At 33.4% G+C, this 18,405-nt stretch overlaps 2 protein-coding genes across 2 annotated transcripts; one reads left to right on the top strand and one right to left on the bottom strand.

Annotated features, from left to right (window-relative positions):
• The first annotated feature begins 7,838 nt into the window (after positions 1 to 7,838).
• On the top strand, positions 7,839 to 9,843 carry EXLB1 (expansin-like B1). Its single transcript, XM_079008262.1, has 4 exons — positions 7,839 to 8,064; positions 8,158 to 8,264; positions 9,024 to 9,335; positions 9,430 to 9,843. The coding sequence occupies exons 1-4, from the start codon at positions 7,923 to 7,925 to the stop codon at positions 9,637 to 9,639; spliced, it is 771 nt and encodes a 256-aa protein (XP_078864388.1). The 5' UTR covers positions 7,839 to 7,922; the 3' UTR covers positions 9,640 to 9,843.
• Positions 9,844 to 14,994: 5,151 nt separating this feature from the next.
• Positions 14,995 to 16,812, bottom strand: LOC145060611 (F-box/kelch-repeat protein At3g23880-like). Its single transcript, XM_079008261.1, has one exon. The coding sequence runs from the start codon at positions 16,762 to 16,764 to the stop codon at positions 15,568 to 15,570; it is 1,197 nt and encodes a 398-aa protein (XP_078864387.1). The 5' UTR covers positions 16,765 to 16,812; the 3' UTR covers positions 14,995 to 15,567.
• Between the last annotated feature and the right edge of the window lie 1,593 nt (positions 16,813 to 18,405).

The raw sequence follows: 18,405 nt of genomic DNA, 5'->3' as shown, positions 1-18,405 counted from the left end.
ATGAAACACGAAACAGGACCAACTCGGTGAGTCGACGTCCAACTCGGCGAGTCCAAGCTGTTTAAAGAAAACCCACCCTAAATTTTAGGTTTGCCCCATATATAAACGTCATTATATGCCCCAGTATCCTCCCTTAGGATCGTAGAAAGACGTTTGCGGCCGCACCCTCTTGTGAGTGAAGTAAGATCAATTGGGAGCTTATCCTTGAGATTTTAGGGAGGATTCCAAGCTTGAAGAAGAAGTATCAAGGGGAAAACACTAGATCTAGCATCTAGTTCGTCTTGGGCATTGATTTGAGGTAAGAATCTGTTACCTTAAGCATAAATTATCTTTGAGAGTTGTGATCAACTTTGAGGAAATGGAAGCAAACTTAGATCTGGACGTATCACAAGGATATGGTTCCAGATCTGGACCTTCATAGGTCCCAAATATCATAAGTTGCATCTTTTATTGAGCTCATTCCCTCTCCATGCATAAGAACCTTGCTTGAGGGTTGGTTTTGGGTGTTATGGCCATGTGAGGATATGCATTTATGTAAAGTTTGCAATGATGGATCTAAATTTTGGGACCTTAAGTCCCATGAGAAAGAACCGTAATCATGACGAACTTTGGGGGACTTGACAAGTCATGCAAGTGACTCAGCGAGTCGAGAGGGTTTTCTCGTGTACGGCCAGGGGTGTTTGGTCAAGGGTTTACGGTCAGAAGTGTACGGCCGTACACACCAAGGAACTCAACAAGTCCCTCGGGTGACTCGGCGAGTCGACGAGTTGAGCAGGGAACCCGACGATTGAATGGTTGTACTCGTCGATTCAGGGTCAACATGGACTGGTAACCTTGACTATAGACTGTGACTTTGACCAGGGTTGACCCTGGGGGTATTTATGGGATTATGCTGAGTTCATTACTCATTGATTATAGGTAGCTGGGAAGAGCACCATAGGACACCTGAATTCAGTTGCCAATTCAGCCTTGTGAGGTGAGTTTTCTCACCATACCAATGGGTCTAGGGCACCAAGGTCGGCCCATCTTGTGATAGTTGGTTACTTGTTATGTAGAGATGTGATATGTATGTGTGCATGATATGTGGTAGAGATAGCCCTTATGGATAACGGCAGAGATAACCTTATGGATAATGGTAGAGATAGCCTGAGGGCTAATGGTAGAGACAGCCTTTATGGCTGATGGTAGAGATAGCCTTTCTGGCTAATGGTAGAGATAGCTTCATGGCTAATTAACATGTGATACGTGGTAGAGTTAGCGTTATAGCTAATGTGACATGTGTGGGGTATGCTCTGAGGAACTCACTAGGCTTTCAGCTTACCATTGTGGATTTGTTTCAGGTACTTCAGAGTCCAAGGGCAAAGGCAAGGCGTGATGATACGGCGTGCACTCTATTTCTCTTTTCCGATCTGGATTGAGGGACACTCTGATGTTTTGAAAATAATAATGTTGTAATGTTAATGGTTTTGAAAACAATTATTGGGATCTTTATGTTTTATGAAAAACGGTTAACTAATTAAAAATGAAAATTTTATTTGTAAAAATTGGGTCGTTACACAGGGTGTTAGTACTTTGAGCCATCTACAAAATTTTAACAAAATTCATTTAGTATTTTCAATATTTATATCTTAAATAATTAATAGCTTTTATGTTTCTAAAATATTAATTATTAAAGTTTAGGTTCCAAATTACAAAACAAATATATGATTAAGTATCTTTTATCCCATTAATTTAATTCAAAGAGGTAGATAACGATAATAAATTATATTCCAATATAATTCCTAATACTATGGGATCCTTAACAACTTTTGTTAATTTGACATGTTTAATTTAATCTATGCATCGAGTCTCTAAAACTTTGGTATCCTTTATCGTAAAAGAATTTTGATTAAATTCAATTTAAAAAACTTGTATAATCGGTCCATAACTAATTATTGGAATACGAATATACTTCGATCATCAAATGATAATACATGCGGTTATATAATATTTATCCCACAAACATTATACAAGTGTCGTGCGAGTGTTTTTCAAAATGACGACATAGATTTACATTTTGAAAACGTGGTTTTATATTTTTTTTTTTATAATTCTATTTTTTAAAACATGTGATATCATGGTTATTGCATGCATCCAATAAGTTTTGGTATCTTTTATTAAAATCGCATTTTATTGTTAGGTTCTTTATAAAATCCAATTTTATATTTTGGTGCGTTTAAATTTTAATATTAATCCTATATTAAAGTTTGACGTTTGAGAACTAAATAACCATTTATATTAATTTTAATAATTTTTTTTTATTTAAGGTTTGATGTTTAGATAAGTCTCTAAAATCACAATTTTATACCTGATGATTTTATTCTTTAAAGCTTTCGTTATATAGTTTTAAATGATAAACCTCGTTTTATTTTAAAACCATTTTATACATCTTCTGTTTACAAGACAATTATGAAAATCAAGCTCCATGTGGTAATTTTTATGCTTAAAATATTATATTCCATTTAAAATTCTATTTATCAATCATGCATAATATCATCATAAAAAAATAATAATAATAAGCACCACAAGCATGTTCATAAGCCAATATATAAACTAGTGATATTTTTTGAGTCATCACAAAAATATCAAGTTCATTCCTAAAAAACATAAATACTAAATCTTCTAAATGATGTTCTTTAAGCTCTCACTTGCTTAAACAACTCCTTGTAGCAAGCTCTTGAAAACTTCTTCAAAACAATGGGTGAGTTACTTGCTTAAACAACTCCTTGTAGCAAGCTCTTGAAAACTTCTTCAAAACAATGGGTGAGTTTGTTTGCATCAAAATGATCTTCATCATCAATCTTGTTATATTCTTATATAAAATAAACTAATCTAATATTAATTTATTGCTTACAAAAATAAACAATATGAAAAAAATATATTTATTTAATTATAATAACCATATGAATAAATAAATATTACAACAATTTTAAAAAATCAACAACCAACATCACAAATGGTACATGACTAATTTATTCAATTTAAATATACATTTACATATAAAACAACAATTGCTTTGTCTAATAAAAATTTTACGACCAAAAATACATGTAAACTTTTGGTTATTTTTTATTATATAAATAACAATTATAAACATTTTAAAGTTGTTATAGAAATTTTTATGATATTTTCTTACAAAAAAATTATCAATGTTTTCCAAAACCATAATTATTCAAATAATCTAATAATCTAACCATGCATGTAAAAATAAATGTTATACCATCTATTGTATTTTATTCAAAAATTTAGTTTCTAAAATGATAAAATTGACAACGAAAGCATTATAAGATTGAATAACATAAAACTATTTATTCCTAAGAATGATCATTTTGCATGTATAAAAAGATTAACACGACAAATAACAACCTTTAAACATAATGAATAACATAAAACTATTTCAACAAAAATTTTATGTCCCGTTGTGGTGGATCTAGGTTTTCTATAATGAATACTCAATACTAAATATGCACAGCTGTAACAAGCTTCCTTATAAATTATAAAATAGTGCATATTATTTTCCGATCATGTACATGTCTCATATGACTTAATATGTTTGTGTAAAATTCTTCAACAAAAATAACTTATAAAGCATGTGCTAAATGATTATATATACGATAAAAACTCATATTTTTTCAAATCTATTTAAGAAAATGTTCTTGTTGACAGAATACTTTAATTTCATTTATGATTATTTTAAGACGAACTGATTATCATATAAACCGAAGTCAATTATGCGATTATTTATACCAAGATTTTTACAATTTTTTGTACCAATGTTTTTCTTGTTTAATAATTAATGTAATAATATTTGTTTAATAATTTATATAAAATTATGCAATCTCATATCAACTGCTTAGAAAAATAATTGTACATAAACTTAAAAATAGAAAAATAAATAATTGTTTTTTTGAACAGCAAATACAAATACATACTAAACTACTTTTAAATTATTTTACTTATGTCCACAGTACGACTTGAACCCTCAACCTCAATAAAGAAGGGCAACACCGATTTTATGTTTTGAATTTTAAACACATTGTTTATGAAAGGGTTCTGATTTTAGAAAATTAATTTTTCAAAATGTTTAAAAGTTGTCAACTGATTTTTGACCCAAATTTTAATTTTGTTTACAAACTTGGTCCAAATTTAAAATTTTGTTACTAATTCTCCTCAAAATTAGTTTTTTCCCTAAATTTATTTGAAGTTTGTGACTTAAAGTTGATAATGAGTGCATACAACAACATATTCAAACTATACGTTAAGGATAATATATTAATGAATTAATAAATATGATTTCAAATAAGGGGAAATAATAAAATAAAGATTAATCATAAAAGAATTTAAATTACATTTTTATTTCATCAAATCCAAGTGTTTGTTAATGTATATGAGGAAATACAAAAGTTAGAAAAAAAAAATTAAGAATTTTTTGTAAAAGTTTTTTATTTAAAGTTGGAAAAACGTTAAGAAGAAAAAAAGTCGTAGGAAAATAATTTTTTGGGAAAAAAACTAAATTCATGGAGAATTAGTAACAAAATTTTCAATTCAAACCAAATTTGTAAAACATTTAAAATTTAGGTCAAAAATATAAATTTTAAGAAAGGGATACCTGAGATTGCAGGTAACCATTCAGAAAACATGAGTTAGTTATCATTTTAAAACATAAAATCGGTTAGTTGGCAACTTTAAAACATTTTAAAAGTTAGTTTCCGAATATAAGTGGTAATCCTTTATGAAATATCAAGTCATAATCACAAGAACAACGGAGACGATATCCACGTATATTTTACACACTAATGAAAAGAACTTATACTTACCCACTAATGAAATACGTAAAAGGTACCCATTAGAGTTATAAAAGTCAACTACAAATCTATGCCAAATATGACACCTAGAATTCCATCTTTCATAAGCATCATTGATTTCAAAAGCCACAATACGTGAAAATAATATGTCATGTTAAATGAAATATTGAAGATCCATTGAATGTTTATCAAAGCAAGTCATTTGCAAAGAACTCGTTTATAATTACTGGACAGATGGTCCAAACATTTAAGTACAAGACAATGATGATGGAGTTAGGTATGCCTCCACGGACAACAACATGTAATATACCATTTTATCCAATTTCATAAAGTGAAGCAGCATCAGGGAAAATGTCTCGTCTAGTCTCTTTCTACATCACCTCCTAAGATGAAATACCAAAAGCTTGACAACAAGGTACAAAAAGATTGATAAATAGCTTGATACATCTTGAAACCAAGTCCATCTATTCAAGGCCCTCTTTGTTAGGCATAGAAAGATGACCACATAAAATTTGTATTATGCTTGATATGCATTGGACTTAGACTAAGTAGAACAGAACTGTAATTTTTTATCATATCTAAAAGAACGTTGAAGGTGAGACATGAGTCACTCTTGATCTTTAGTATGTGCATAAGATGTAAGTTGCTTGTCATTAATGTTATATAATAGAATGCTTCATGGATAATTGATAAATACTAAGGTTAAACCTCATATAAATAGGGATACATAAAAGACCTAATCTAAACACTAATCACTAACATCCCCCCGCGACTTTATTGGGAGGAGACAATTAAACTGGAAAAACAAAAACATAAAACATAACAACCATGGGCGGAGACAATAGGGGGACATGCAGGTTTGTAGCCACCCCCCCCCCCCCCCCCCCCCATCTCTTAATTTTTTTTTTTAAATATAGTATTATCTTATTGTTCATAAAACCACAACTTTTAAGTTCAAAATAAAAACTCTATCATGTAGGCGCAAAATAAAAATGTCCCCGCCAAAGCCCAATTTCCTCAACTTTTTACTCGACAATTATAATTTACACATAATAAATAACACATAAATTGTAAAAAAATAAATAAATAAATAAATAAATAACTATAATAAAAAACACAAAACAGTTAAAAAGATACATCAGCAACTCGGCAACGACAATTACAATCGGCATTCGGTTCATTTTCAAGAAAATATAATTTCAAATTCTTAATAGTTATGATTAATATTTATCTTTTATGTAATTTATGGTTAATATTTTTTTAGCAATATAATTTATAATTAATGATATTATTAATGATTGTTTTCTTAATTTCTTTTAGTTATAAGGTAAATCATGAGCAAAAAAAAAAAACTATCAATTATTTTTTTCCAACCAAAAGGAAATATTATTGACCCACAACCACATCTTGTTAATGATAATATTAGGAATATGTTCATAATACATGTTCACAATGTGATAAGAAATAATATGGAAAAACTAATTAATTTTGAATCCTAAAAAAATCATTTTAAATTTAAGATAGATTCTTGTTAGATGGACTTAACTCCTGTTTTTTCTTTATTAATACCTCTTTCAATTTTAAAGACTATTGTGTTTTTTGATATAGTTTCTTTTCAATATATGTAAGCCCCCTTTATCGACAAATTCTAGCTCCGCCCCTGAACACAACAACATCGACGATGGTAGTGCTTTAACGATGAAAGTTAACAACAACTGCTCGTTAGAGAAGGAGAAAGAAGAAGCGGTGGCCAGCGGCGGTTCTTTTCTATAAGAAGAGAGGAGTGGCAGCGACGAAGATCATCGAATCGGCGACAAAGGAGTCCAGAGAAAAGCAGCGAGAAAGAACGAGGGTTCGAGCTGCGACGGACGAAGCCTATTCCAACCGACTCGGAAAGATCTAAAGAAGAGGCAAGTTGAGGAGAAGACAACAAGCTTAGAGGCAGGAGCCATCTTACGAAGAGACATAAGCAAACGAGGCAGTAGAAGAAACCGATATAAGAGTTCTAGTTTGGTATCGGTGGCTGTTTTATTATTTAGAAGGAGAAAAAAAACAAACAAAGGGAATATGAAACATAATGAAGACACCTCTGACGACTATGAGAGCATGTTGTCGGATGTGGAGGGTGGCGGTAGCGGATTGTGGTCAGCCGTAGAATTTTAACCTAGATCTCTGATACCATGTTATATAATAGAATGTTTCATTCATAAATAACGAGATTAAAGCTCATATAAATAGGAATATATATATATATATATAAGAGACCTAATCTAAACCTAAAGAGATTGGGGTTAAATCCTAATCAATAAATTACCTCATCAAAAATAACCCTGGAAAACATTTGCAATAGGATCTTGTCTCATCCCATAAAGTATTATCCCGTGTAACAACCACAACCTAAATGAACTAGAGAAAGAAGATTATGGAAAGGAGCAAACTGTTGAGCTGGGATATGCAACAATTTCTTTTGAGTTTTTTGAAAATGTCGTTTTATGACATGGATATGTGATCAGAAGAACATAACATCGACTTAAAACTTAAGATACATATGGCATGCCCCCACAGTGTAGCACAGTTTGTTACGAGATGATGTCTTTTTAAAACAAGTGAGGGTTCGAGTCTCATTCTGCAGTAGTGTCGGAGTTTTACTTCTAACAAGGATCGAGGTCATTGTGGATTTTGTGCTATATGGGTCAATAAAGGTTGCTGGAAGAAAAACGTTTTTCTTTTTTCAGAAACTTTTAGTACATAAAGTGAAACAACATCAATATACTTTACTCATTCGCCCATAGATTCCCCGAACCAAGTTCAAGTTGTATCTATTCCCTACGCGTAGGTTGTCTTTCAGATGGACTTCACCTAACCATAAAGATATAAAAGTAAATTTGGTCTCTTTCTCTCTCTTTAGTGTTGATCCAATCTTAATTCCCACTTGGCCATTTCAATAGTTTCTTAAGTGGAGATTTACCTAAGTCCCATCCTCATGATCTCATCTATAAATATCGTTTCTTCACACCCACTTCTAGTATCTGATCACAGACTTTGTCACTTTCTGTGGGAAAAGAAAACTCATAAGACATGGGTTTAACACTAGACAACTGTTTCTCTCTTATGTGTGTCATTTTTATCCTTCTTCTGCCTTCACTTTGCTTCAGTCAAGACTATTATGTCTCCTCTAGGGCAACTTATTACGGTAGTCCTGATTGCTTAGGGACTCCAAGTAAATAAATACTTTCTCCTTTCTCCTTTCTCTTTTTTATTATTTATTAAAACAGTATTTTTTATTCTAACCGAAACAATCATAATGTATCAGCTGGTGCTTGTGGGTATAAAGCTTATGGAAGCACCATCAATGGTGGTGAGGTGAGTGGCGTCTCTAGGCTCTTCAAGAATGGCACTGGTTGTGGAGCATGCTATCAGGTAAGGCAAAAACACTCTCGTTTTTTTGGTTAGACATGTTGCACGACTGCATGCTATGTGAAGCCCCCTTTGATACACAAGTGACAATTCTTGTATTGTGTTTAACATATACATCATGTGTATATGCGAAACTGGAACGGATGTCAATGAGATAAAAAAGAATTCCAATTTGGACAAGGTGGGTCTAGGACTCACCCTTTTCATCACTCGTGTGTGAAAAAGACATAAGAAAAAGACGTAAATGCCCTTCTCATCTTCGTCAAAGAAAAATATCTCCAAAATTTTGTCCCATCCCATCATTGTTGCATAGGACAAAAATCAACACTTTTTGGTCCTAGTCTAATACATTGTATACCTGTCATATGCAATCAAAAAAGCCTTAAAGGCTTTTAAAAAAGACAAACCATGATCTGTAAAGACATGAAAGTGACATCAACAAGCATTAGTGCTCTTCCAAAAGTATATTCTCTATGAGTACCATAGTGGCTTTGGAAAATGCATTTCCCATATATGTGGAGATGAAGAATCTTCAAAACTATCAAACTTATTAAAACTTTGAACCATTTTCCTTTGACAGTTTTAGTTGAAAACAAAAATTTCAAAACCAAGAAAACATCATAGTATGCAAGAACGACCGATTACAGAAACGTAAATTCATTGCCACTTTTTGTTCAAACATGTTCATTTTTACAAAAAGTAGCTAGGGGTTTATTGATATGTTTGAATGAAAAGAAAAGCCATGATACTTTCACTTTTCAGGTTCGATGCAAGTCTCCGAAGCATTGCAGTGAAAACGGGGTGAAAGTGGTGGTGACAGACCATGGTGAAGGAGACAACACGGACTTCATCCTGAGTACCCGTGCCTACAGCAAACTCGCTCTTCCAGGACTAGCAGAAGCATTATTCTCATATGGGGTGGTAGATGTTGAATACAAGAGGATTCCTTGCCAGTATTCAGGCTATAATCTCATGTTCAAAGTTCATGAGCACAGTAGATTCCCTGACTACCTTTCTCTCATCCCTATATATCAAGCAGGTGTCAGTGAAATCACAGCCGTTGAAATATGGCAGGTAAAGACTTTATTTAACCTATGGCGTTGTACTTTGGAAATTCTTCCCAATTATAGCATTGCTATAATTGAGTTATCGTTTTTATGGGTTTCAGGAGGATTGTCAGGAATGGGTGTGTATGAGAAGGGCATATGGAGCAGTGTGGGACATGCCTAACCCACCAAGGGGACAACCAGAGGGAGCTATAAACGTAAGGATCCAAGTGACAGGGAGTTCTGGTTCAAAGTGGGTCCAGCTTAAGAATTTGATTCCTAGCGCGTGGAAGGTTGGGGCTGCTTATGACACTGCTATACAGCTTGATTAAGTCAAGTCAAGTAGTCAACCTCCATCATCATGATTCATGATGCAATATCTATATGTGTATATATATATAGATAAGCTAGCAAATAACACGTGTTTTGCTTTGTTAACTGTGTGGTTAATCTTTTATGTCAGTTTAATAGTGTTGCGATAAGTTATTTCTGATAATTGTCTTGCTTGAATAAATGATACTCGGTTTTTTGTTTCATGATATTGTTGGTTGTTTCATACTCTGCATTTTGTTTCGTATTTAAGGAAGAAATAAGAAAAATATAGATATAATTTAAACGACCGAGATGCTTCGCTTTTAACAACATAAACATATACAAATAATCATTTAATGTAAAAGTAGTATAGAGTTTTTTCTTTTTCTTATTATCATAGCATTATACTTTCAATTTTTCTTATTACAACATTGTATTTTCAAATCTTATTAAGACATTTGGTAAGCTTTCTCTTACTCTCACTTATATATTGATGCTATGAACTCTTTTAATCTAGCTAAATAAAAACAAGAATTGCAACTAAAAAATGTAGAACAGATTGTATCTCACTAAATAGTACTCAAATGATTAAGAAACAAAGAGATAGTTTGGCAAATTCGAGAAGTCACTCTCCAAAACTAACAATGTCTAGATTTCACAAAAGATAAATCATGATAAGCACATACCCTCTACCCTCTTATAAGCACTGTTGCAAGTTGCAACAAACTAATTAACATAATACCCAAAATACCCCTCCTTTATATATTCTTGCTGATCTCCTGTAAAACCCCTTTCTAGAAAATGTGAGACTAAGTAAATGCTTAGCAATTGATAATCCCAATCATTAGCGAGGAAAGGGGCTCTCCAAAACAAAGTTCTTACAAAATGATTAGCTACCTGCATAAAGGTGCCACGTCACTCTAGCCGACCACAAAGGTGGTTCCCCCACTACTAACAACAATATGGGTGGAGCACTAACAAAAAGATTCCCTGTCAATGCTATATAAATATCATAATATTAAATAGAGACCTGGGCCCCATTGGGTTACCTCAATGGGGTTTATCATCAATGGGGTTTATCAACATTGTAGTTTAAAAAATCTTCTCAAACGATGGCAATAGGTAACCTGATACCTTTTAAACCAGTTACCCCATCTCTGAAATTGGTAGATTTTTAATGGAGAATGCCTTAATAACAAATAACTTGACAGTAAAATACTGTGTTACATTTGGAGAACAACTAATGATTGCCATTTGCCATTATTTAGTTTTTTAATAACTATTAAAAGCGGGAAACACGAGAGACTTGGCGGGAAAAAGTACTACTGAAAACAAGGAACGAACATAGCGCGGTTGGAAGCGATTGTTTGGAAGCTAATAGGGAGAAGGCCGGCGACGTCGAGCAGATTGTTGTTTCACTTATCATCCTTAACAGTTAACCCATGGAGTCACAGAAGGAGAGGTTTCAGTCTTGCAGTTAATTTCGCACGCAAATCAGAGGTGTTTTCACTTTTCAGGCGGCATGCAATCGTCATCGTCATCGGAGGAGGCATCTGAACAGGCCACCGGAATAATAATGGTCTCTGTGCCGGAAAGCTCTGATGATTACCAAACTCCTCCAGAACATCAATTTTCTTCTCAGAACTCCAGCAACGACGGTCAGGTGCCGGCGGCAAAGACAAAGACTGCATCTCTTGATGGGGAAGTGGAAAGCAGCGGAGTTCAAGCCGAACAGAGGATGGTGGTCGAAGATACTTATGACAGAAAGAAAAAACAGACGATTGACATAACGAACGACTCGGATAATCTAGAGTTTTTGGAAAACAGATCTAGGACTCTTGAATATAAAGATAACAACATACTGATAGTTGATGTGAATGACACTGGACAGATTGAAGCGGAGGAAAGTAATGCTGCTAAAAATTGGGTTGTGGAAGACGCACCTAAAGTGTTTGTAGAAATGCCCATGAGAGAACAAGAGGTGAGTATGAGCTATACAGAAGTAAACAAAAGCTTAAACAAAATAGACGACCATAATGTGTATCCCAAAGGAAAAGGACGATTGCCATTTTCAATTTCAATTGAGACAGAGAAAAAGAATGACGTATTTATAGATACCCTGAATCGTGCTTGCAAAATACTGAAGCGGGAGGCAAAAGTTGAGGCTGGCGGTGATACTGATAAAGATGATGATTTTCTGGAGACTGCGATGCGGCGGGGCTTGATTTTCCATCGTCCTAGGTGGTGGCCACCGGAAGGTTGTCTTCAAGATTAAACTCAAACCTACATTTCAAAAGATGGTAACGTACGTTTTAATGGTTGATGTTTTTTTGCCTAGTGATGCTTTATGATAGGTTTGTACATCTGGTAATTTGTCAAATGTAAGCTTGAACTTCGTTTTTTTCTGCGAAAATATGAGTATTTGGAAATGTAATTCTATAAATATGGGTATTGTGAAAAATTTGTGTAGAAATAAGGATGTTCGGAGGGGTCCCATATACATTTACATTGTATCCCCTTATATAGTTACAAGCAATGGGTTGCTTTGTAAGTTGTCACGCATTTATTAGAGCATTGGGTGTGGACAACAAGATGCAACACCAAGTTGTACCACCTTATAACACTAAGTAGAAAAATAGGCAACAAGATGCAACATCAAAGAAAAAAAAACAATAAGTTGGTGTTCCCCCATAAAACATTGTCGTTTCAATTCGTCACAATGCCAACGAAGTTCGCCATGACGAGATGGGGTGGGGGGGGGGGGGGGGGGGGGGTGTTCCCCCGGTTATGACGGCGTTGTGGGCATCCATGTCAGCATCTTCCTTTCTCGTTATGACTCATACCGTGTGGTCTTAATCTTTTATTTTCGATATACTTACATCTAGACTATTTTTGTAATTCTATGAAATACATAGCCCATATCTATAAATTTTCTATTGGGAAGGGACCTTTCTATAATTTTGTGTAACACATAGACCATTTATGTTCTTTCGATATTAGTAAGGGACAACTTCTAGAAGTTTGTGAAACACATGGAAGATTTTTGTAATTTTGCTATTAGGTTGGGACTATTTTTGTGAAACACAGACTTTTTTTATAATTTTGTGAAACTCAAGGACTATTTATGCATATTTGCACAATATAGGGATCATTTGGTGAAATATCATGGTATTTCTGTATTCTCAAAGAAAATTTATTGTTTTTTTAAACGGTGGGTAAATATAAGGATAATAGTAATTATAACCTCTTAACTAGCCCTGTCGAAAATATCCGAATTACCCGTCCGGTTTTTTCGGATATCGGATAGATCGGGTAAATTTTTTCGGGTATTCAGGTAATCCGATTTTTTTCAGGTATGGTATAGGGTATGTTTTTTGGGGTTTCGGGTATACCCGAATTACCCGAATTATTTTAAAAATTATTTTCTTTTCGTAGAGCTTGTACTCTGTAGCAGGTATTTGATTACGTTTAAACTAACTATCATTATTGTAAAACATAAATCTCTTTTATTATGGCAGTATGACACTAACAATATTAAAAACGATTGTTTATATATCACTATATTCTTTAAAACTTAACTGTTTTTTAAATTATAGTTTTTATTGTAACTAACAAACTCATTATCATGACGAAACTTCAGAACATTACAAAATGTATGGCTACAATTATCTTAAATAGTTTAGACTTTTAAACTAAGATCTTTAGGTATTTGTTTTTTTAACATCTTACTAGGTGTGAAACTCGCGTATTACACGGGTTGGTTCTAAAATATTAAAAATTAAAATGTAACCCTTTAATATTTTTTAAAATAAATATTCAAAATAAAAAAAGAAAAAACATATTTATTGCAATTTACAATCACATTTATTACAATTAATACTTTATATATATAACTATAAGTATTATATGACTTTTTAATTTTTAATTTTGAAAAAAAAAAATTAACATGTGAATATTATTTATTTCAAAAATACCACAAAATGACATGTGTCGAAACTCATGAGAGATTGACATGTGGCAAAATAGATCTTCATTTATTAGAGTAGATTAGATTAGATTAAGCTATTAAAATATTATTTGATATCTCAATGTTCAAAGCTTGAGTAATTTCATGTATGCATTGTTTGTTTATATAAACAAGACTAAAGCTATGTTTGGCACACTAGCTGAAAAGCTAGTTGTTGGCTGAAAAGCTAGCTGATAGCTAAAAAATTAGTTGTTAAATAAAAAGTTAGCTGATAGCTGAAAAGCTAGTTGATAAAAAATAATGTTTGGTAAAACTAGCTGAAAAGCTAGCTGAAAGATATAAAATTACAGAAAAGGACATTTAAAAATTATTTTCCTATAATTAATTAAAGGGTATATTTGGAAAATTCTAAAAAAGCTCCTAAAAAGCTAGTCTAAGTAGCTTTTTAAAAAGCTAGCTTAAAAGCTACTTTTTGGTTTGCCAAACATGACAACATAAAAAAGCTCGAAAAATAAGCTAGCTTATCAGCTAGCTGTGGCGCGCCAAACATAGCCTAACAAAGCACGGCATATTTATTTCATTAAATTTATTTTCAGGTGCAATTCAAAAAAAATTATATATTTCGGGTAATACCTGAATTACCAAAACCGACCCACTACCCGAATTACCTAAACCCGAATCACCTGAATTTAATTTGGATCGGCTAACGGATATTTTTTTTTAACATGAAAAACTCGAATTACCCGAAATCCGAAAAAATTACCCGAGCAGCATCATTAACTATTATTTTTGGGCAATTTATCTAAAAAAATACCAAGGTTACATAAAATTTCAATTTTGACATGGTGTTTTATTTTTTGTAAATTAAATCACTAAAGTGTAAGGGTGAGCACGGATAGCAGGTACCTGCTTTTGCTTTTGGAACCGGAACCGAGGTCACTGGTTCCGGATTTGGTTCCTAAAAATAGGAACCGCCAAGGACTGGTTCCTACTCTGGTTTCCATTTTGTAGAAACCCTTACCCGCAGGGTAATCGCTGAAACCGGTTCCGAAATACTAAAATTTAAAAATACTTATACTAAAACGAATAAAACAACACGTATTCGAATAAAGCTGGGTTTCTAACTTTTTCATTCTTTCCAGTTTGTACCCCTTACTACATTTCCATTGATTTCTTATTTATTGATTGAACATCAGTCTGATTTCCTTTACTCCTTTATTTGCACATATCTTTTCTTATGTAATTTGGGTTCTAACTTAGGTCTAATGCCAGTTATATTGGTATGTAGAACAAAACATAGTAAAGATATTTCCATTAAACACATTTTTTTTCACAATTCAGTAACATGAATTAAAATAAACAACTTTAACAAGTCAAATAAAACATGATATGTCAAACAAACTTCACAAAAAAAACACATCAGCAAAAAATTCTACAGTTAAAGGCCAATATACAAAAGTACTTCCATTGTTTGAAAGACAGTCTAAAGCCCCCAAAATCCTTCTACACAGACAAATACATAAAACCAAGAAGATGAAGAATCAAACAAAAGGTCAGCCTTACCAGAATCCACAAACAACTACCAAAATATCTTGTTTCAAAGCAAATCTTTTTATTTAGAATGACAGGTTTCAGAGCTAATCTGAAGCACCCAATCTAGTCATACAAAATGTACAATCAAGAAAATAAAGATAGAAACAAAAGATAAGTGTTACCAGAATGCGGAAACAAGTCCAAAAAGTTCAGCATAGTTGCAAGAAATAATTGTCATGCCAAGTGGATAAACTACAACTAACATGAATGTGAAGTCAAGTTATGGGTTGTTTGGTTGTCATTCTAAAGGGATTATGTGATGAGCAGTTGCAAACTATGGAGCAGAAATTGGTGTTTGAATATTTAAGAAAGTAATAGAAAAAATAAAGGGGTGTAAGTGATTTTATTCTACCATTTGATGACCAGAAAAGGCAAGTTTAGATTGATATCAGCCATCATTGTTATTTACAGCTCCTGCTCTAAGGAAAATGGGGGAAACCAGGCTCTCAACAAAGGTAAATGCATCAAGACATTCATTCAACTTCTGAATCTCTGAGAATGAACGATTCCTGGAATCATACACAACCAATTTCAACCCGAATTGCAACAAAAATTTCCCATCATTAGAAATACATAAAGGCACTGAAAATTGATCCCACCCAGGATCAGTGAGATATGGAATAGAAACCAATTTAATCCAAGAATCTTTCACCCCATAAAACTTCAGAACCCATACATCTGCACAAACTTTATAATAATCACAAAGCACACACAACCATTCTCCCACAACCCCCAATGTCAAATCCTTATCACCTTCATCGTACACAGGTTGCAAAATTTCTCCATACGTCTCTTTTGCTAAATCAAGAGAAACTATCATCCATGAATAAGATGACCCAAATTTTCGACTAGCTGCCCAATGAAAAGCTCCATTCAAAAACGTGACAGAACCATCCAAAGGAAAACCATTATGCAAATCATCAGTTTTCTTCCAATTTCCAGTTTTCAAAGAGTATATTTTCACTATGGTATCATACCTGGCTCCATCGCTGTCATCTCTGAAAATACTAGATATTCCAACGACTTTGTAATCATCAGTGGACTCATAGCACCCTAAACCATATTTTTCATGCCACCCAAGTCGTGATTTAACACCATTATTTGGTAACAGGTTTGATCTGCGAGTACTAGGGTTCCAAATAAACAGAGTATAGTCCTCGTTGGTTATTAATAACAATCCATTGCAAGAACCGGCGATCCACACAGATTTGAGAGAATGTTTCAATGGATAATTAAGCTCTAAGGCGTTAACGGATCCATCATACAACACATCATAAAGAGGACAACTTTTTATACTTAATTTTGGCACAGTACTGAAAATTAATCGATGAAGTGCATAGAGATTGTTGCTAGTTGAGAAACTGAGATGAGATTTGATGAACTGCGGATCGGATATTATAGAGCGCCATAACTTGCACACAGACCTACTCCGTAATAGCGATTCAACGGGAAGCCTCAACAGAATTTCGACAATTATCTCAGGCACAAGCGTATGAATCAATTGAGTAACTTCCGACGGTTCGGAAGTGCGCAAAGTCTTCATTGTCTTTGGCTGTCGTTGCTGGTGCTCGTTTTTGAGTGCCATTACAATCCCTGGTGCGCGAAATAGGGTATTCGGTTTTCTAATTAGATGTACTGGGGGCGAACGAGAGTTTGGGGTGTTTGGCTTGCTTTTCACAGCCATTCTTTTTGAAAAAAAAAAAAAAAACAAAAGATTTTGACAAACTAGTTTTAAAAGTGACTTTTGAAGTTTTTTACATAAGGAAAATGAACTTTTTGAAAAAATCAGAAAATTCTGACTTTTTGTAACTTTTCGAAAAATGACTTTTAGGGTTTGAAAAGCTAAGTCAAACACCCCTTTTATTTTAACAATTTAGAAAAGGGAAAATGACATGATATTTTGCATATTTGTTCATTTATATTTTTTGTTTATTAATATTGTTTTTATCCGATCAATTTAGTTATTTGGACAAAACCAAGAGATAATCAGGTTATCCTTTTGCCACGGAGACATTGATCAATTTTCCCTTACCATACCATTGGCTTTGAAAAGTCAAAAAATTCTCCATCCTAATTTTTCTCTCTCAATCAAATTCAGGAATTAAAAATATATAGAGGAATCAAAATTCTATCGAGTAAAGGAATGGTTAGTATCGGTTTCCTTTTTGGGTCGAATGTTACACGCCCCAATTGCATGAGAAGATCTAATTGTAGAAGATGATTCAAATTTTGATTTTTCGTTATTTTTTAATCCTCCTACCGCTTTGGGTTTTACTTCCTTCGTCAATTCAAATCGTAGATGCCGATGGAGACTACGAGACACAACTTTTAAGTGCAACAAAAGTAGATAAAGATCGGTTGATTTCAATCAGAAGGAAGCTCCACGAGTACCCTGAACTCCTTTTCCAAAAACACACACTAGCAGTTCGATGGAGTGACTCATTTCGTTGTAGGATGGCTCTTGATCCCCCAAGTCCACAACAACAGCCTCCACCTTGCAGGTTTATTACAAACTTAAATATAAACTTAAAGTCAACTAGAACATGATTATGGGTTTTTTTTTTGCAGATATATATATATATATATATATATATATATATATATATATATATTGATCGAGTACTAAAAAAGTGACCGAATTAGGGTGTTCATTGTTCAAGTTGATTTCTAAAGCTTCAGGGCTTGATTAAAGATACCTGAAAGACATTGGCTGAGCAGATGGACTCGCCACCATTTGTCATCGCTGTTTGTCGTCTCCACAGTCGAAACTAACAAGTGGGACTCGAAAGCATGCAGACAACAACTTCCTAACCATGCTCCTACAAGACCATATTGGTGGCCTCTAGTTCCTTTACCATAATCAATGGGTTAATGTTCTGTTTGTTCCCAGAGCTATGTTTCTTCCCTCTCACACGTAATAGAGGGGTTGCAAGTGGTGTTATTCACTACTAGAATATCTGCCTTTAATGACATGCAAACCACGACACGCACTAATTTATGTTACGCAAAAAGAGTGACCTTAAAATAGTGTTATCTCTCCAAAAAATTTAAGGATTTAGGTCACGCATTATTGCATGCCCTTTATTAGTGTATAAAGAAAAAAAAATAAAAAACACGAAGGGCGCTTTATCTTCAACCCGCGTTCTCTATAATTGTCGCTTAATAATTTTAATGAAACACGCATCTCTTGTTACAAAAATTGCAGGTACTACTAAAATATTCTAGC

This window comes from Lactuca serriola, chromosome 6 (assembly GCF_051521515.1).
Source record: "Lactuca serriola cultivar US96UC23 chromosome 6, Lser_US96UC23_V15, whole genome shotgun sequence".
Lineage (NCBI taxonomy): Eukaryota > Viridiplantae > Streptophyta > Magnoliopsida > Asterales > Asteraceae > Lactuca > Lactuca serriola.
Note: the sequence above shows the minus strand (reverse complement) of the source record. Positions and strands in the feature narration are given on the sequence as shown.